The 21,569-nt window shown below is 40.9% G+C and overlaps 1 protein-coding gene across 3 annotated transcripts in view; it reads left to right on the top strand.

Moving 5' to 3' along the window:
• Positions 1–21,569, top strand: part of HOMER3 (homer scaffold protein 3) — a 246,935-nt gene that overhangs the window by 127,600 nt on the left and 97,766 nt on the right. For all 3 annotated transcript variants that reach the window (XM_089670796.1, XM_089670797.1, XM_089670799.1), the window contains one exon: positions 5,990–6,111. In XM_089670796.1, coding sequence (XP_089526922.1) covers positions 5,990–6,111 — 122 coding nt within the window. The remainder of the gene's footprint in view (positions 1–5,989; positions 6,112–21,569) is intronic.

Below are 21,569 nucleotides of genomic sequence, written 5' to 3'. Positions count from 1 at the left end.
CATATTCCCTCTGTGGAAAGCCGATTACCAGCTCTCCTCTCCTATCGAGCTGTCAGCGTTTCCATGTTTACATGGCATTTCCCTGTTTACATGTGATCAGCTGTGATTGGACACAGCTGATCACATGACCAAGCCGACATCTTCGGCTATTTCTGTGATCGGTGATCCGCTGTGTCCGAGGGACACAGCACACCGCCGTTCGCCGTGCTGCACGCTCCCTGAGCCGCGCATGCGCGGTGAGAATGGGAGGACGTCATATTCCTCTCAGAATGAGAAAACCACCTTGCGCCCGTCATTGGACTATATGGTGGGCGGGAGGTGGTTAAAATTTATACCAGACCCAAGGGCCTGGTATGGATGCGGGGGAGCCCTACGCTGTTTTTTTCATCATTTGTAATTGCTGGCATGTTTTGTTTACATTCAGCTGTCAGTGGGATACCAGCTGACAGCCGATGAGTTATCCGTTGTTCAGGATACCGTGGCTGGCTTCCTTAACAACCAGCTACTGTTATTTTACTGCATTTTTTCAGTCATTATTTAACTCTTAGTGAATTGACCCCTTTATTTGAAGAGTACAGTGAAAACTATTGTGTTCTGTGGGTCGTTGCAGGTGCCTGTGCTTTTCCATGCAGAAACTTGCTAATTCATGCATATTTATTATTCAAAGCAAACTCAACCATCCATCCACGTCTCTATGCTTTATTTTGCTGAGAAATAATTTGGAAAACACCCTCTAGCTTTTCTGGCTGTGGCCACCTTCAGTAAGGGCAGATAGTTCATATAGCACTTACATTCTGGAATCCATCTTCCCTTAGTTTAGGCATGCTGGCAGGAGGGTGTGCTTAGTTATAACCGCTTTTGACCTAAAGGGACGCTTTTTGGATGCCATGGACATTTCTCAGTTTCCAGGCAGAAAGAACAGTAAAAATGCAGGCAGGGCACAGGACAAAGTACTAGGGACAAAGTGTATGTGAAATGGTTTGATACAGTAATGTTTTACTATGTGATTTTAGTGTATTTAGTGAATGTCACTTTTTCACATTTTTAAATTTCCCGCCGGTTCCGTTCCCGTACGTCCTGACATCGCAGGGAATGGAACCCAGAAGACAGATGCCGGCATCGGCCGGAGGACATTGCCGGGGACGCTGCAAGGGGGACTCTATAGTCATGTGGGCTGAAAGATAAGAAAAAGGTGGAAATGAAGAGCTTAGAAGGGAACTGGAACTGGAGCATGCTCAGTAGATAACAACAGCTAGTCTAAACAATCTCAGCCTGCAATTGGGACAGAGAGAGGATGGGAGGGACAGCTGAAGGCAGGATCAACAAGGTATATTTCACTGCAAACAAAATTAATGCTTTAGTGGCTTTGTAAGTATGCACACTGTTATATAGCATGTGATGAGAGTTTTTCATAGTCTGGGTTTAATGTGATTCTATATATAAATATATGTATTTATTTTTAAATAACAAACATGTCTATACTTACCTGCTGTGTGCAGTTGTTTTGCACAACGCAGACCGGATCCTCTTTTTGGGTCCCCCGCCGCTCTCCTCCTGTCGGATACCCCCACAGCAAGCAGCTTGCTATGGGGGCACCCGCTGCCCCCACACATGAAGCCGGGGCTTGGCCCCACCCCCTCTTTCTTCTCATTGGCTCACTGGCTTTGATTACAAGCAGTGGGAGGCAATGGCACTCCTGGCTCAGCCAATGAGGAGAGGGATTCCCAGGAGAGCCAAGACTCCAGTGCACATCGCTGGATCAAGAAGGGGCTTAGGTGAGTAATAGGGGGGCAGTAGGGAATACTGCACAGAGAAGGTTCTATGCATGAAGGTAAAAAACCTTGAGCATTTAGAACCACTTTAATTACACTTTAATATACAGTAAACCTAAATTGTAACATATATTGTTGCTACAACACAATGTATCTCCAGCTGAAACTATTTTTATTTCTTATCCTCAAGAAAGGGAATATAATTTCCAGTACTAAGGCTGCTTTTACCCCAGTTCACATATATGCAAATTGAATGCGTTTTGAACCACACCTGATTCGCCTGACATGTGAACCAAACCAGCTTTCTATGGAGCCACTTCACACATGTGTGGGCCTGCTGCAGTGCAGTTTTTTAAAGAGTCAGAGATTTCAAAAACTCGCACCTGAATTACACCTGAACCGCTAATCGAAACCGCACCGGACTCCTTTGAAAAATCGCGATAATACCGGCCCCGCATATATGTGAACCGATCAGTCTTACACTAATCAGTTCTTCTTTCATTATTGTATTAAAAAAAAGTGTGACCATTAAATCCTATCGAACTCTTCACACTGGTCAGTTGCCAGTCTATTGCGTTTTTCAAAGTCCTGCAAGCTGCATTTTTGGTGCGGCAAAAAAAATGCATCAAAAACACACCTCCCCGTTGAAATAAATGGAAAACACATCAGAAATGCACCCGCGGTTGCAATTTTGGTGTGTTTTTTGAGTCACATGTCCTTACACGACAAAAGCATGGTAAAAACACATTTTTTCCAATAGTGCAGTATGAAAGTAGCCTTAAAAAGTAACATTAAAAACCTATCCAAAAACATAAGCAGCTTGGATACTATTCATTCCTGGTTTATATAGGGATAGTCATGCATCTTTATGCATCAACATGAGAGTTAGTGTCAATATTGCTTACTAGTGTGGTTATTTGTTATATTAACCTCCCTAGTGGTATGATTATGTCAGTATTTCTGTGCTCAAAGCGGTACTTTTTTTGCATGGAAATATGTATTTTTTTTATTGTAGGCCTGTAATTTTTAGGAATAACTCACTGAAATCTGTCCGAACAAGAGTCTATTAAACATCCCGGGTATGTTACAATTTGAAACACGAAATCATAAATTATAATTTAATAAATATTCATAAAAAATAATAATATAATAAATTTAATTCAATAATGTAATCAAACCAAAAACACTGAACTTTGAAATATAGCGCCAAGTTCGCACATCACTGAGCAAAGTCGCAAAATCGTTTTCAGTGTCTGATGACGAATTTCCCCACGAATCATTATCACTCAATTCTGCAAGTGGTTCTGATTTACTATCGCTGTTCTCTAGCTGATCTAAAACTGCTTTTGACCTAAAGGGATGCTTTTTGGACGCCATGGACATGTCTCAGTTTCCAGACAGAAAGAATGGTAAAAAAGCAGGCTGGGCACAGGACAAAGCACTAGGGACAAAATGTATGTGAAATGGGTTGATACAGTAATGTTTTACTATGTGATTTTAGTAATTTTAGTGAATGTCACTTTTTGTCACTTTCAAATTTCCCGCCAGTTCCGTCCCCATACGTCCCGACGCCCGCAGGGGACGGAACCCAAATGACAGATGCCGACATCCGCCGGAGGACATTGCCGGGGACACTGCAGGAGGGACATCGCGGGAGCGCAGGACAAGGTAAGTGCAGAAAAGATCCCGGAGCAACGCCGCATGGTAAGCCCGAGTGTAGCTCGGGGATACCGCTTTTGGTACTGAAACTTTACCCCGAGCTATAATCGGGAATACCTCCAGGGAGGTTAATTTGTATAACCAAATCATGCTGACAGTGTTTCCCTGCTAACATTTTTGTTTTTCTCTGATTCATGTGGGGTCCTGGTACCACAAGCCAGAATATAAGGTCATGTAACCTGCTGCAGGGGGTACTTTCAATGAAGCCTCTGTTGACATCTGTACCCCAATGCAGGCTGCAACAGTTCCAATAACCCATAAACAAAGTGTTATGGAAGCTAGACTTAGCATAAAACAAGTTCATGTTGCAATAAATATATGTAATAAACCTATTTGTGCAGATTTTTTAACTTTGACTACAAAAACTGCCTTTTGATCCGTACAAAATAGCCAGATATTCTTGTACAGACACTGTAAAGACATGAAAGACTATTGTTCTGCCTTCCATAAATTGTATGCTAGCGAGTAGTGTTGTAGCACTGTTTTCATTTAATAACTGTACTGTCCAAACAGATGAGCAACTGGCTTTCTCTATAGAAAGTAATACAAGTGGTATATAGAAGCACATTGTAGCAATCAATCTCCTTTTATTGAAGTATTGTGCTACCATGCAAGATTTATCACTACTACATGCTATTTGTGCAGGTCACATACGGACCCATTTATTCCATCTGGTTAATGATCAGTTTCTATTCCTATGGATTCATCTCTACTGGTTTTATTAACATGAGTGATTTACAACAAATCTCTTGTGTAGCTCTAAACTAACAAGGTGACTCGCCAGAAAGTGGGTCTTGTAGAGAAAAAACAAGTACCATTTAGAATGATTGTCACTCCAGGGCATCAAAGCACCGCAACTGCAGCACACTACAATGCACAGTAATGCTTTACTGTACGTTGTGGATTGCTGTGTCGGTAACAAAGGGTCAGGTCTGGTTTTCAAAATGAATGGGCTGCCTTAGGGCAGTTTCACACATGTGGCCAGGGGTACAGTAAATACAGGAGGCTGAGGTGCAGTTTTACCTCTCTCCAGCCGTCCACTTGAATCTTAACATTACAGTCTGCCAGGGCTGTTTATATACTGTGGCCATGATAGTTTGCTTCTCAGGGGCTGCATTTTTAACTCAGTCAGGCTACACCTGTCAAACTTGCTAGCTGAGATCAATAGGGCCACACTGCCACCATCCTGCATTATGTTAGGTCGTGGGGTGTTTACAGGGTTCTCAAATAAAGTGCAGCTCTCAAAATTTAAAATTCATTTAATAGAAAAATCATAATAACAATGATAATGTGTGAAAAATGGTAAATAATCACAAAATGTTCATAAATTAAATATGGTGAAATCAGATTTGATCAGTCCCCACATGCCATGATGAGATCAGAAGACTTCCAAAGATAGCCAATGTGACACCATGCACTGCCATGCAAGGCTTACTAGAAGGTATGTGACCACTTGCTAAGAGTGGTCAATCTGCACTCTATAGAATATTGTTGATGACATCAAGGAAAATGGACGATCAGTCTCCTCCTCTGGCCACCTAAGGTTATGACATAATCCTGCCAGATCGATCTCACTAGATATAATGGCTCCAACCACTCCAAGACGAGTTAATAAAGACCAGAGCTCGTAGCATTATGCATGTAATGAAAAATTACTCCACATTGTACAAAACCATCAAAAGATCCAAAATGTATTCCAATAAAATGCACTCACATGATAGAAGGTACAAATCAGCATGTACAAAACGTTAGAGCAAGTCGTTCCAGCATCCAAAATGGCCGGTGGGCGATTGCATATGCATGGTAGCATGTGTGCGTGGCTCTGTCTTACGCGTTTCATCACAGGTAACATCATCAGGGCCTCTCATCAGTGACTCATTAGAGGGCACTGCAAGTGTGAAAGAGCCCATAACTCAGTCCATGTTACTGCGCAGCAATTACACCTAAAAGAGGGATGTGCTACTAAAAATTTCCCATGTATTTCTAGCCTAACAAGATGATTCACTAAAATTCAGCAAATAGTTAAATCTCCTTGCAGCAAGACATTACAATCACTCAAATAGTTCCGCCTATCTTCAAGGAGATAAATTAGGAAGTTGTTGCTAGGAAATTAATATTGTAGCACATTGGACGGTGGTTTATGTAGACTGTGTCCACAGAATTTCTCAGTAGTCTGTTTACTTGGCTTAGAAACAATTGAGTACTGTCCGTGATACTTTTTTTATTTGCAGTAACATACAATTTTGTCCTCAAAATTGTATGTTAGTGCAAATAAAAAAAGTATCACAGACAGTACTCAATTGTTTCTGTCGCAAATGCACTAATACGGCTACAATCACCTCTTACTTGGCTTAGAAAGATTTCTTCCAATTTGGTTTTATTTTAATGTGCATGCTATTGTTTTACTTGAAAATAAGATATTATTAGAGAAGATATTTGATTTATTAACGTATGTTTATTAGTTAGATCTCAGAATCCTTTTTGTAAAATCTCTGCAGGTTGTACCTTCTCCCATCATTAGTGCCAATGGACCAGGAGATGAGAAGCTGTTTAGGAGCCAAAGTGCAGAAATGGAGCTTTGCACAGAGAGAGAGCGGGTGAAGAAGATGCTGTCAGAAGGGTAAATACAAATACAACATTTCCGTTTCCATTGTATATTTTGGTACAAGGAAAAGTGGTTCAATTGATGAAACAATGCTTTAAAAATTGGAATCTATATTTAGAAATGTAAAAAAAAAAATACATTTAGGGTCCATATTTTTTTACATTCTGGTTCATTTCGTTACGTTAGCATAACTGTGTTTGTGTGCATTGTGTCATGCATCAAAAGGCACAGAAATGTAGCAATTTTTGGAAGCACTGCACTAAAACTTACCTTGCATTGTGGCGGTGTTGCAATTCATTTGCATCAGAAGTGCGTTGTTTTAATGCATTAGGGTTCCATTCGAAATTAATTCACTAGCACATATAACGTTACTGAAATGCACTGTAATGGTGCTATAATTGTCAGACTATCCACCAAATTCACTTTAAAGCTTATCTGTGGTCAAAATGTTAAATCATATATTCATTATGCATTAGATTTTAATTATGTCGAGCCTACTTCTTATAATTGGAACCATCTTGAAGTTTTTAACCTCACTTTGTGAAGATCCACATTTACTTCTTTGAATTCTGTGACAGGTAGTCACTATGCCCTGGGGGTAGGCTCTGCTGTGTCGCACATTTCACAGAGTCTGCCTTCTGAACTACAGTGGTGCTGAAAATAGGAGTTTCAGGAGGCAGAGTCAGTACAGGAATCACTGATTGCAGGGTGCAAGGTACCATGGGATATGTAGTTCTTAGAAATTGACAGTAAACAGCAGTAGAGAAGCTGCAAAGTGTGCTGGGAATCCAGGAAATTGTGGAAAGAGATGGCCTGCTGACTGGCAGCACTCAAGCTTACTTGAAAAATCTCCTTTCACGTTCTATGTTGGATTGTGAACAATAACTATTGTTTGCAATGTTTTAACAATTTTCTAAAATGAAAGTTATGCTGAATCAATCTGGTGCAGCTGTGCACAGTAGCCAATCAGCTTCTAAACTGAGCTTGTTCAATTAAGCTTTGACAATAAAACCTGGAAGCTGATTGGTTTCTCTGCAGAGTTGCACCAGATTTTGCACTCTCGAGCTTAAGTCTTTTTTAACCACTTCACACCCTTTGAATGTATCTGTACATTATCAGGTTGAAGTGGTTATACCGGAATCAAGACTGCAGCTGCAGCCATGATCCTGTATTCAAATTTGCAGTCAGCAATAGGCTTTCCTGTAGAAGTGATCCAAGCAGCTTTACTGCTACCCAGTCACTTCTACAGGGCGCCCCCTTCCTGTCGCTGTTCCTGGCTCTTTGGTGCGATCTAGGAGCCCAGGACCGCAGCAACTTGTTGGTCCGGCTGAACACAGAGAACAGGAAGGAACATCTGTTCCCGCCTTCCTTTTTGACGAATGAAACTGGAAGCAACAAGGATTTCATCACTTCCAGTTGATTGTTTGCAAGTCGTTACCGGCTTGTAAAGCATTTGATCAAACTGATCTCAGTTTGATCAGATGCTTTTGAGGGCAGAGGAGAGATCTGAGGTTTAATATACCCCAAATCTATCAATAAAGAGTACCTGTCACTGCCCATGCTATCATATGGGATGTTATCTATCCCTTGTGATAGCAATAAAGTTGGTCCAAAAACAATTTACAAGAGACAGTGTACAAAAAAAAATTATACACAATTTTTAAAGCTCCCCTGTTCCCCCATGCTGAGGCACCAATGCCAAAGTACACGTAGGTCTGCACGAATATATAAACAGTGATTGCACCACAAATGTGAGGTATTGTTATGAACGTCTGAGTGAGAGCAATATTTTTAGCACCAGACATCCTGTTTAATTCTAAACTGGTAAACTGTAAGGATTTTTAAAGCATTGCCTAAGGATAATTTAATGTACTGTAGTTTGTTGCCTTTCCAAGGGGCATGCACAATTTTAAAGCATGACATGTTAGGTATCTATTTACTTGGCGTGACATCACCTTTTATATTTTACAAAAAAATTGGGTAGTATATTCTGTTTGTGTGTGCTAAAATTCATTACACTGTATTTTTCTCAACATTTGTGTTTTAAGTAGGGCTACACAAACATTGTGCAACATAAAATATTGCCATCATTACCATCATTTTATTTTCCAGGGCCTCTGATTTGTAAAAAAAATATACAATGTTTGGGGGTTCTAAGCAATTTTCTAGTAAAAAATGCAGATTTTAACATGCATGTCAGAATTGGCCCAGGAGGCATGTGGTTAACTGAATTTTTATATGATCCCACATAGCCTGAGTTTTCTTCTCCAGTGACTCTGTGCAGCCCTATACTGCAGTGTATATGGAGGACAATGGGATACACCCAGCAAAAGGGTGATCCAGGAATCAGCAAACCACACTTGGGGGGCTGTTCATAGTGGAGAATTTATCACCTTCCACTCTCCTCTGAACACCATAGTGCTTACATCACAGTACATTTTCATAAAATGCAGGCTGCAGTGTGGAAGCAACAAAATGTGATTATGTTAAGGGGGGGGGGTTGGTGATATTTATATATATGTGTGTGGTTTTTATATACTATTTTCATTGAATATTTGACCTTTGTAAAGATATTTTGTATCAAAGTATACTTTTTTTTTCGTTTTGGATAGTGTGGAGAGGTTTTTGAACATCTGTCAGGTTTTTATTGCTCTCTATCCCCATTGGGGAGATTCACGGCCTCTATTTGTCCTGTTTACTATTATCATTAAAAGTGGAATTAAAAGAAAATTCCACATTTTGGGTTGTCCCCAGAAAAGTAAAAGAGGGGAAATCTTCCAATGGGGAGCTAGTTCTGGTGAGTTCAGGAGGTAAAGGTTAATCTCCCCAATGGGACACAATGATGAAAAAAAAACCTTACAGGGGTTCTAACCCTCCATAGCTCTATCCAAAATTGAAAAAGAAAGTTTTGCCTTTAATTACACATTCAAGCAGCCTTTCTCAACCTTTTCAACACAGAGGAACCCTTGAAATAATTTTCCAGTCACAGGAAGCCCCTGCTAAAAATCACTATATCTACAACTCATGATATATTAGTTTGATGGTCAGTGGGAAGAATGCTCCCTACACTTGTGATCACTGGGAAGAATTACCTCCTTATAGATAGCTAATAAGATCAATGATGTCAGTGTGAACTTGTCAGTGGGAAGATGTCTCTAAAAATAATTGTGAAAAAGTAAAGTATCCCCACTACATAAGACATATGTGCTAACAAGGGATTAGACCATTGTGATATGCATGTACGTTGTGTTATGTTTGGAGTGATTGGGAGATTTTTTGCAGAAAATTATGTATAAGCATGTATATACACAAAAACATTTCTGAAAATTTGGTGAAATGACAGGAGAAATTGGAAATATTTTACTACATGTAATGGGGTAGATTTACTAAGAGTAATGGGGTGGATTTTCTAAAGGCACTTAGACTAAGCACTTTGCAAGTGAAGTTGCTCCTGAGCTTAGTAATTGAGGGGGAACTCTGCTTACTTCCATCATCCAATCATGTACAAGCAAAAATGCTGTTTTCTTTCTTGTGATTGGGTATTCTTTGTAAAGTGACACTTTACCTCATTTACTAAGTTCTGGAGCAACTTGAAAATTGCAGTCTATTTGCTCTAAAGTAGAACTGTAGGCAGCACTTTTTCTTCATTTTGGATAGAGTGAGGTAGGGTTATAACCCCGTTCAGTTTTTTTATTTTATTTTTTGCCATCTGTGTCCCATTGGGGAGATTTCCCTTCACGTCCTGTCCCATAGATAAAACAGGAAGGGAGAGGAAATCCCTACAAAATTAAAGCAATGGCTTGGGGCCCCCCAGGTCACCAGAAGCAGTGTCATCATTGGAAAATTTCCCCTATATTACTGATCTGGGGACAACCCAAAATATGTTTTTTTTTACTTACACTTTCAGTGACAATGGTAAACAGGGCAAATAGAGAGGGAGAATCTCCCTAAGGGGGCCATAGAAAGCAATAAAAACATGACAGGTATTCTAATCCATCTCCACTCTATCCAAAAGTAGAAAAAAACCTTTTCCTTTAGCTATACTTTAAGTACATCAACCCCAATGAATCTGTGTGTTCCAAAAAGGCAGAGACTACTCCAAATTGCCTATTATATTTTTACATTTCTTAAATGCCTGGACCACTATCTACTTTCCACATGCATGTAATTATTTATTTCCTTCTGTGAATTGACTTTAACCCCTTAACGCTTTTTTATGTGGTATTTACTGAGCGTTTTGCGGTAAATACGACATACAGTATTTAATAAATGTGATCACACACCTAAATACCGCAATCTGATTTAGTGAATGGAACCCTCTATCATTTAGGGGCTGTATGACTTTGACAGGTCATATGACTAAACTCTCCTCCTGCCAATTTTTTTACCCGCACACACAGAATGCATGACTTTGCTTTATAAATGGTGGGGGATGAGGCCATACAACTGCCTTTAATTGAATTCCTTACTCTTAACAAGCAGTGTAAGTTGCAGTGATTGTGTGTATAATGCAGCAGAAAGATGGAAAATGGAAGGCCATTGAAACGTAGAGGATTTCAGTTACTAGAGGATTTTTTTTGTGTTAATGCAATCTTTTCTTTTCCGGAATATACAGTCCTGGGTTTCTACTACCAGGAATCTGTATACTTGATGTACAAATTGTATTTCTGAGTAAACCAGCCTTTGCTGATTAATGGTTCTCATTCTTGTTTGCCTTAAAATGGGCAGTTCGTTATACTCATTATACTCATGTCTCTGGCGTCAGTCTTTTTTTTATATAGCAAATTATGGCCAATTTTAGGATGACAAAAAATTTACTTGCTTTTCTGTACCTTTCCCCACATTTGAGACAATATTTGTATTGTAAGGGAAATAAGAAAGTCATTGAAAGTGGTTCTAAAGGCAAAGATGTTATTTTTTTAAAAATAACAAGCGTATTATACTTGTTGGTTCTACACAGAGCAGCCCCAATCCTCCTCTTCTTGGGTCCCCCGCCAATGCTCCTGGCTCCTCACCCCTGTGAGGGCCCCCATAGCAACCCTGCTATAGGGGTGCTTGTGTGTGCTCTCTCCCAAGCTGGCTCTGTGTGTCCTTGGACACACAAACCACTGCTTGACCCTGCTCCCTGCTCTCTCCTCACTGGCTGTGAATGACAGCAGCAGTAGCCATTGGCTTTGTGGCTGGCAATTTCATCCTCTGCCAGTCTTTTACTTTTTTTAGTCTAAAGTCTTTGGCCATCTTCATTGGCCAAGCTGGGGCGACACAGCTCGCACACTTTTGCATGGAAGTTACTTTGTCTTGGAGCCAATATTGCTGAGACCATACACTGAGGTACACATATGTGGCTCACTGTTCAATTAGAAAAAATGCAGGAAGGCAGAGAGAAACGTTTTTGGCAGACAAAACTTACAGAGCCTCTTCTGTCTTTAAAAAGCTAACTGCAAAATTTGTTTTTAAATCATCTTCAGTTTCACTTTAACAGAAACATGTTCTGAGAAAATATGTAGGCTGCATTGCTGACATTTCCTTCTGAAAATAGACGTTTCCTGACTGTCTTGCTGATCCAGTGGTTTCAGTAATTCTGAGCTTCCACCTTGAAGATTTCAATTCAATTCAATCTGCATTCATGCAGATTTTACTTAAAGCGGAACTTCACTCTAAAGGGGAAGTTCCACTTTATGCCCTCCTCCCCTCCTCTTCTGTTTTTAGCACTTTCTGGAGAGGGGTGGGTGGGTACCTGATTTTGACAGGTATCTTCTTCCTCTTCCATTCGGATTGCCCTGGTGATCCACCAGAAGTGGTCCTCCAACAACCTTTGGGACACGTCACAGGTCCTAGAAGGCTGCGAGACCATTCACAAAGCACAGAGTGGTTCACGTATCGCAGAGGGTAGCCAGCTGGGAAGCCACAGTAAACACGCCGGCACTGGGAACGGAAAACTGGAGAAGCAGTTTGGGTGAGGACAGCACTGGACCCCTGGACAGACTTTTTAATTTTTTTTAAAAAGAACCTCTTTAAGCTGGCCGTACACATAATATTATGCTAAACAGCATGGATGGATGAAGCTCCCACTGCTGGCTATTGTGTTCTGATAGCTAGCACTTGCAACTGTCAGAATACCCAAATATAGAGACTGCAGCTGATTGGCTGCATTGATTTTAGCCCAACTTTTTATAACCGACTTTGATTTCTAATCTGAGGTTTGTTGAGATGGGTGGTGTTGGCAGGGACATCCATGGCCTGAACTTAGAGCCAAGTATGGCTGGCTTTAGACTTTCTAGTCTGCATGTTTGTTCAGGTCAGTGACTCAGAATCTATTTCTGCCATGGACAGTCAGGGTACTAGTATTCCTAGAGGTCAGTAATGTCAGCTCTTTTCTCAGTACAGGTTTTCTTTATGTTCTAGGGTGTGTGTTCACAAGTTGTTTCACCAAACTCAGCCCCCTCCTGAAGTCTATTACTAAGTGACTTGTCAAAAAATTATAATGTGAAAGTCTAGGTGAATACTGCATGCTTTTCTCAGGCACAGACACTTGGCTGGAGCTCCAGGACTGGTTTAGCAAACCTAAACCCAGGAGCAAAAATGTAATGTATTGCAGCTTACCAGTCTTCAGATGTGGTGGCTGAGTTAGGCCGGCCATAGAAGGATCGAAACTGGTCTGGTTCAGCAGGAACTAGCCAAATTTTGTTCCATGTATGGGCAGGCTGGTTGTGCTGAAGTTGATCACCTGACAAGGGAAACCTCCTGCTGTCAAAATACAATAGCTCCATGGGAGGAATTTCACAACCAACAGTGACTGTGTTTGATGGGGGAATCGAGTAATCCATGGTTGCAGGAAAGAAATTGTACAATCTACGGCTTGTTTTAGTTTAAATTTTCAAGTGTCTTTCCTTTATATTTTACCTGGTGATCCCGCTTATAACAAACTTCCTGTCCTAGGAGAGCAACACTTACACAACATACTGTGTGTATGGAAACGTAGCAGTATCACCCTAAGATGAGACTACATCCTCAGAGATATTTGGAAACATTGTCACTGATAAGAGTGCACCAGGAATCTGCTGACAGGTTTTCTGTCAGAATCATATGTATTTATCATACAGATATATCAAACAACTTTCAATGGTTTATTCGACAGATCAAAGGGGAGCAAATAAGAGACTTTCATTGCTGGGGTGTACATACCCTTTAATAGCGTAAAACACCACCTTTTTAATTATTCTGTCACTATATGTTGTAATATTTCAAGAATATATTCAGACATGTTTGTTAGATTACTGACAGGCCTGCTAAAAGGTGTTCAATCTAGAGAAAAGCATTACAATGCATTACAGATAGTTTACTATAATATAAAGAAATATTATTTCATATACAATCAAGTTTAGTATCAAGATATACATTACTGTTCTCAGTTGTATGTCTAAGGGAAAATGCAATAGCTTTCCTGGCTCACTACATAATAGGTATGTAGGGTTTGTGATGGCCAAAAGCATAGTTCACCAGACCAATAAATATGTAAGGCGCTTCCATGCCCTATAGGAGAAATTGGAGGGCATCTGAAGCAATTTAAATGCCAAATCCACTTTGGGCAGGAAGAGGCTGAATGCTTCTACAGAGCTGAATTACAGGTTCTGCAAAATGTTCCAAATGATTTAGCATGGGTGTTTTATGCCATTCTATTTGGAGGTCATTGCAGCGAAACAGGAAGAATGGTTATTAGTGGTCATTAGTAGAACTTGTCAGAGCTTCAAGAATAGCTCCTGAGAGTGTCTAACGATTCAGCTTAGGGTTTGGTGACACAGCATGTACAGAAATACACATCTCAATGCCTCAAAGACAAGGGCCCTGCTTCATCAAGCTGAAAAATGTTATAACTTGCATATGGCAAAACATAATTACCTGCTTGATTCAAAAAGGAAAAGCTTCATGTGTCTTTAAGACAGGGTAGTTTTACCTAAAGCCCCCTTCACACAGGGCAGACTCCATTTAGATCAGCAGGGGACCTGTCTGCTGATCCCCTGCTGAGCAGAGCAGAGTGGGCAGATAACAGGTTCGTGTCCGCTCAACTTCTGAAGAGCCCGCTTTGCTCTTTGAACTGGTGGGTGTAAATGGACTACGCTGTCCATTTACACCCAACTTCCCTCTGATCTGCCTAGACGGACACAAGTCTGTTTACATCCGGAGGTCCATAGGGTGAATGGAGGGTCAGGTTAGGTCCACCTGAAAAGCTAAACAGAAATACAATACCTCCTGCGCTCAGGTACTCAGACCTGTGGAGGGCCGATGGATCAATAGTATAAAAATTATAAAAATGTATGGAAGTTCATCCCAAACCGATCAACAGCTGTGCAGCTCCAACACAAAGCTTGGGAAGCTTGATACAAACTGTAGTGGAGAACAAAAACAGAGCACACAAACCTTGAGCATTACCTCAGTAAACAGTTAGTACATTTATTGATTTAGGAGGTATACTCACAAGAGTAGTAATAAAACAGGCATATACAATTGCAAGAAAAAGTATGTGAACCCCTTGGGATTATGTGGAGTTTTGCATGAATTGGGCATAAAATGTGCTCTGAACGTCATCTAAGTCACAACAATAGAAGAACACAGTCTGCTGAACATAATACTACACAAACATTAGATGTTGCCATGGTTTAATTGCACATAACATGTAAACATTCACAGTGCAGGGAGGAAAAAGTATGTGAACCTTTGGACTTAATAACTGGTTGACCCTCCTTTGGCAGCAATAACCTCAACTAAACGTTTCCTGTAGTTGCAGATCAGACCTGCACAACGATCTGGAGTAATTTTGAACCACTCCTCTTCACAAAACTGTTTCAGTGTAGCAATATTCTTGGGATGTCTGGTGTGAATCGTTCTCTTAAGGTCATGCCACAGCATTTCAATCAGGTTGAGGTCAGGACTCTGACTGGGCCACTCCAGAAGGTGTATTCTGTGCTGTTGCAGCCATTGTTTTGTTGAATTACTTGTATGTTTTGGGTCATTGTCCTGTTGCATCATCCATCCTCTGCGGAGCTTCAGTTGGCGGACAGATGGTCGTACGTTTTCCTGCAAAATGTCTTGATAAACTCTGGAATTCATTTTCCCATCAATGACAACAATCCGTCCAGGCCCTGAGGCAGCAAAGCAGCCCCAAACCATGATGCTCCCTCCGCCATGTTTTACAGTGGGGATGAGGTTTTGATGTTGGTGTGCTGTGCCTTTTTTTCTCCACACATAGTGTTGTGTGTTCTTCCCAAACAACTCAATCTTGGTTTCATCTGTCCACAGTATATTTTGCCAGTAGTGCTGTGGAACATTCAGGTGCTCTTTTGCAAACTTCAAACGTGCTGCAATATTCTTTTTGGACAGCAATGGCTTCCTCCATAGTGTCCTCCCATGTACTCCATTCTTGTTTAATATTTTCCTTATTGTAGATGTGTCAACAAAAATGTTAGCATGTGCCAGAGATTTCTGTAGGTCTTTAGCTGACACTCTGGGATTCTTCTTTACCTCATGCAGCATTCTACGCTGTGCTCTTGCAGTCATTTTTACAGGACGACCACACCTAGGGAGAGTAGCAACAGTGCTAAACTTTCTCCATTTGTAGACAGTCTGTCTTACCGTGGACACATGAACATCAAGGCTTTTGGAGATACTTTTGTAACCCTTTCCAGCTTCATGCAAGTCAACAATTCTTGATCGTAGGTCTTCTGAGAGCTCTTTTCTGCGAGGCATGGTTGACATCAGACAGTGCTTCTTGAAACCAGTAAACCCAAAACAGGTGTGTGTTTTTTAAGGGCAGGACAGCTGTCAGCAACACATCCAATATCATCACACTGATTGGAGTCAAGGTTGGCTCACTCCTGGCTCCAATTAGCTCTGGAAGAAGTCATTAAGCTAGGGCCTCACATACTTTTTCCTCCCTGCACTGTGAATGTTTACATGTTATGTGCAATTAAACCATGGCAACATCTAATGTTTGTGTAGTATTATGTTCAGCAGACTGTGTTCTTCTATTGTTGTGACTTAGATGACGTTCAGAGCACATTTTATGCCCAATTCATGCAAAACTCCACATAATCCCAAGGGGTTCACATACTTTTTCTTGCAACTGTAAAATTCAAAAGTGCATCCTACGATAAGGAGACACATGCGAATCCCATCTGAAGGGCAAATTCTCAGAATGACGTTGATGCATTTCGAAGGGGGGTCCCTTCTTCATCAGAGCTAGTCAGACTGAGAGGGCCCTCTCATGTATATATATAGTCAGTACCTATTTGTGAACCCTCCAGTATGGGAGGGATGCACATCATAGGGGGTAGGGCCAACGTGTCACAACAAAATGCAGATGTGTAAAAACCATGGAGATAGGAACTTGATAAATAATAACAAACGTTAAAATCATTAACCCCTTAACGCCTAAGGGTAAAACAAATCTAAATGCCTAAGCACAATTCTGCAACATTGACATGTGTTAGTAAAACCGTACATATCATCACAACTACTTTGTACATCCAAATGGATTATACCTTGATTTATTCAGGACAAATTGGGCTTTCATTTGGTGGTAAATGGTAATGATTAGCTCCTGATTTTTTTTTATTATCAAAGGAAAACTGGCCCAAAATAGTTAAAAAAAAACAAATTTGTTTTATTTAGCTTGTGTTTCTTGTTACTACCATAACCTACCACCAAAGAACAGCCCAAAATGAATTCTCCAGCTCTTGACAATCGCAGCCATACCATATATGTGTATGTTATTTGTTGTTTGTACCCGTAGTACAGCCCAGAAACAATAGTGTGCATTTTGTTTTTGTCTTTTTTTTTTATACCTAAAACACACTGACACCGATACCATTTTTTTGTTAAAAAATCCTGACCTTTGACCCTGACCTTGACCCAAACACTAACCCTGGCACTGAACTAGATCAAACCTTGATCTAGGTATTTTTATTTTCTTTTTTAATATTTATTTATTTATCTTCTTTTTTTTACATACATTTTTTTTTCTCTCTATGCCAGGAGTTAGAGAGATACAATGTATCTCTCTTCTCCATTCATAAGCAAGGGGGCCGGGCTGTACAGTGACTGATCACTGTGATAGCCAATCAGAGGCTATCACAGCGATCATGTGACCCAGAATCGGGAGTCCCGGGTCCCGATCGTTAGTGACACTGCGGTTTTTGTGCTGGGAGCGCACCGAGTGGCGCACTCCCAGCACAAAGACAAGTACGCAAATATGCGGCCCCACGGAAAAAAAAGCCCCAGTTCCGTGAGGCCGCATATTTGTGTGACGTCGGCGTCAAGGGGTTAAACACCATTATTAGAGGTACAATTGTAAAATTATGACTACCAATCAAAACATGCTAAAAAGACATGATAAAGTATGTAAACTTAATGTTGTCATTCATTTAAAATTCTACTTAGAAGTGATCTTAATTATAAACATATATATATATTTTTTTACATAAACATGGATATAAAGAGTGAGTATTAAAAGGTCGTCAGTATCCTCCAAATTATGATTAGAGCAGATACTACTAGCAGTAATAAACTGACTTAATTTAGATGTAATACTACTATGGTATAATTACCTTAAACTGGTAAAAAGCCTGGGATCCGTTAGATAGTGTTTTTTGTTACTATTGGGATCATATAAAGAAGCACTGCAAGTAGCTTGCAGCAATGACCTCACTGTCATTTTAGATGGATCAGCTGGTATCTAGAAGCCATTCTCCCAGGGTGTATTAGTCAATATCTCAGATTAGTAAAATGGCAGTGGAAAGAGGAGTTGTAACTGCAGGGTTAGCTCAGGTGGCGGTGGAACGCACGCCGGCATCCGAGATCGCTACTGCGCATGCGCGATGCGTTCCAGCGGCCATTTTGGCACAGGGATCATCATACACCTAAAAGTTTCAAGATTAGTCTTGTAACACGCAAACAAATGGCAGCTCAAGGCTGCATGCACAATTACAGGGAGCACCAACCTTCATAAGTCAGTGTGCATTGTCCTGTATACATCGAGAGCTGTGTGGAACTGGTGCTGGCGGGTATTTGGAGGGAAACTCAACAAATCTGCCACAGAGACGTTTGATATGATTCGGCAAGTTTACGGCGATGCTGCAATGAGTAGCTCGAGGTGTTTTGAGTGGCACACTCGCTTCAAGAGCAGAAGAACAACACTGGAAGTCAACGAGAGATCAGGAAAACCTTGCGGAGATCCAGCAATTTGCCCAGTTTCATACAGAATTTCACATTTGCTCTTTGTTCTAAACTTGCTGTCCATGATGAAATAGCAGGCGTGGTAAAGCACGTGGTCAGAATATCACCAGATGCACAGCTTCCGATGTACACAGGATGATGTCTTTTGGCACACAGGCTTAGGAAGGTCGGTGCTCCCTGTGACTGTGTGTGTCCTTGTGCTGCCAGCATGTTACAAAACTAGTCTCGAAAATAGTTTTGATACCACCTCGTAAAACAACACACAAAAAAATATGGTCAGTCATACCGAGACCATTCCAGTAACACAAGGCAGAGCCATTAAAGTGTTATTAAGCCCAGGACCCTACATTCACTCTATCTGGTCTCCCACAGTACACAGAACATGGAATTGCAATTATTTTAGTAAATATAAGCTACTAAATACCTTTTCTTATCAGCAGTTAGAGCAGTCTTGTGACTTCTATCAGTGTCCAGCAGAGCACTGGTTAAAGCTTGTAGGAGGAGTTTTCTTTCTGCTCTAGGAGGATGCAAAATCGCTGACCTCTGTCTGGACAGAGCTGTTTGGCCCTGTGCTGATCACATGCACTCTCCCAAGAAAAAAAAACACCTCTCTAGCAATACACACCAAACTGAGCAAGTGCAGAGTGTCTCCACACAATGTTTTATCAGAAGATAAGAGGGAGACACTGGAAGAAGGGGAGGATTAGAGAAGCCAGGATCAAACAGAGTTTTTAAACAATGCAGATGATTAACCCCTTAGGTTCCACAGCGAGTATAACAAGCATGCTTTTCTGCATATACAGACTGATTTTACTGTTGTGGGTTTAGTAACACTTTAACATTTTCCATGAGAATATGACTATCTGTAATAATTAACAATTATTAGATCACTAGGCAGTAATCTGGGTGGTGTTGATAAATCATACATTGTAACTAAAGACCCACTGTTTTTCAGATACAGGCGTTCAGTGTGTAAACATGTAGTTGTACATATGCAATAAACAAAGCCTAAACTTGCACAATTTGACCTGAGTTCTTGTCTTCTGTATATGGCTTTTACTACTGTAAGTCCTCCCCAGTATATTGAGACCTAACGTGCACAGTGGTAACTCTACTGTCATAGGGAAAGGAACCTGTCTGAAATGAAATGGAATGAAGCCAGACCAGGGACAGCTAGACAAGGGTTCTAGAGCTTTCTAGTACAATTTCTAGGTTAATATATTAGCTTTTCACAAGAAATAACATTGTTAACTTGGTTTTTCCACTCTATAAGCGTGGGAGGGCTAGGGGACAATCATTTTTGGGCAACTAATTTCTGTGCTATGTAGGACAATCTAGTAATAGAGCCTTCAGCCTCAATAGGTATCAAGAAGACACAGTTTTGGTTCTAGAGGTAGATTAGTTTGATATACAGCAGTGGTCTCCAAACTGAGGCCCGGTGGCCGGATGTGGCCCTTTGCTTGCCTTTATCTGGCCCTCGGGGGAATTTTCCTCCAACTAATACAAGACAATATTCCTTTTCTTCCACCAACAATGTGGCATAATTACTGCTACTGCCATCATCAATGAGGCACTATTTCTCCCAATTAACACAAACTATGGGGCACTATTCCTCCCACTGACACCAATGATGGGGCACTATTCCTCCCACTGACACCAATGATGGTGCACTATTCCTCCCACTGACACCAATGATGGGGCACTATTCCTCCCACTGATACCAATGATGGGACACTATTCCTTCCACTGATACCAATGATGGGGCACTATTCCTCCCACTGACACCAATGATGGGGCACTATTCCTCTCACTGACACCAATGATGGGGCACTATTCCTCCCACTGACACCAATGATGGGGCACTATTCCTCCCACTGACACCAATGATGGGGCACTATTCCTCCCACTGACACCAATGATGGGGCACTATTCCTCCCACTGACACCAATGATGGGGCACTATTCCTCCCACTGATACCAATGATGGGGCACTATTCCTCCCACTGATACCAATGATGGGGCACTATTCCTCCCACTGACACCATTAATGGGGCACTTTTTCCCCCCACTGATACCAACAATAGGACACTATTCCTGCCACCAACACTAAAGAAGGGGCACAATTTCCCCCAATGACACCAACAATAGGACACTATTCCTCAAAAAGACACCAATGATGGGGTACTATTCCTCCTACTGACACAACTGGGCACTATTCTTCCCACTGACACCAACAATTGGACACTATTCTACCCACTTACACCAATGAAGGGGCGCTATTCCTCCTCCTAATACCAAAGATGCGTCATTTACTCCCACTGATGCCAAGACAATTTCTACGCCCAGTGGCCACAGTCCCCCCCCCCCCCCGAAAGTCTGATGAACAGTAAACTGGCCCTATGTTTAGAAAGTTTGGAGTCCCCTGATATACAGTATAGAGGATATGAAAGATATAACATCTCGCCAGCATCTGTGGATCTGGACCTATGTCACATCTATGGCACAGATCGATATCTCTACGGTTCCATCTATGCAGTTTATTAAGGGTGTGGTAGACTGTGGAGGATAAAAAGCTGAGTGATCTTTGGATTTTTCATTGTAAAAATAACACTGAAAAACACAAGAGCTGTCTATCAGGACCATGGACAGCACATAAAGTACCGCTTCTTACCATTACCTGAAAGTATATGTAAACCCTCACCTAATTTATTTATTATTTTTACTTATTTCAGGTACTTATATAGTGCTGTCAATTGACACAGCGCTTTACATATATATTGCACATTCACATTGGTCCCTAACCCTCAAGGGGTGTACAATCTGAAGTCCCTAACCTATATTCATACACATACTAGGGCCAAATTAGACAGGATCCAATTAATCTACCAGCATGTCTTTGGAATGTGGAAGGAAACTGGAGTACCCGGAGGAAACCCACGCAGGCACAGGGAGAACATGCAAACTCCAGGCAGGTGGTGCCATGGTTGAGATTCAAACCAGCGACCCTAGTACTGCCAGGCGTAAATGCTAACCATTTAGCCACTGTGATGCCGCTCACCTTGTAAAATAACCAATACAGTGTAAAACAGAAATGCAAGGCAAAACATTTGCATATATATACTGTATATTATATATATATAAAAAAGAGAAAAAAGGTATTTATATAAAATATATATATATATATATATATTACAAATACCTTTTTTCTCTTTTTTGTTATTGATCACGTGATCTGTGTTCTCA

This window comes from Staurois parvus, unplaced genomic scaffold (genome assembly GCF_062004578.1).
Source record: "Staurois parvus isolate SC_StPar_1 unplaced genomic scaffold, SC_StPar_1.0 ptg000096l, whole genome shotgun sequence".
NCBI lineage: Eukaryota > Metazoa > Chordata > Amphibia > Anura > Ranidae > Staurois > Staurois parvus.
This window is presented reverse-complemented; position numbering and strand designations above follow the sequence as displayed.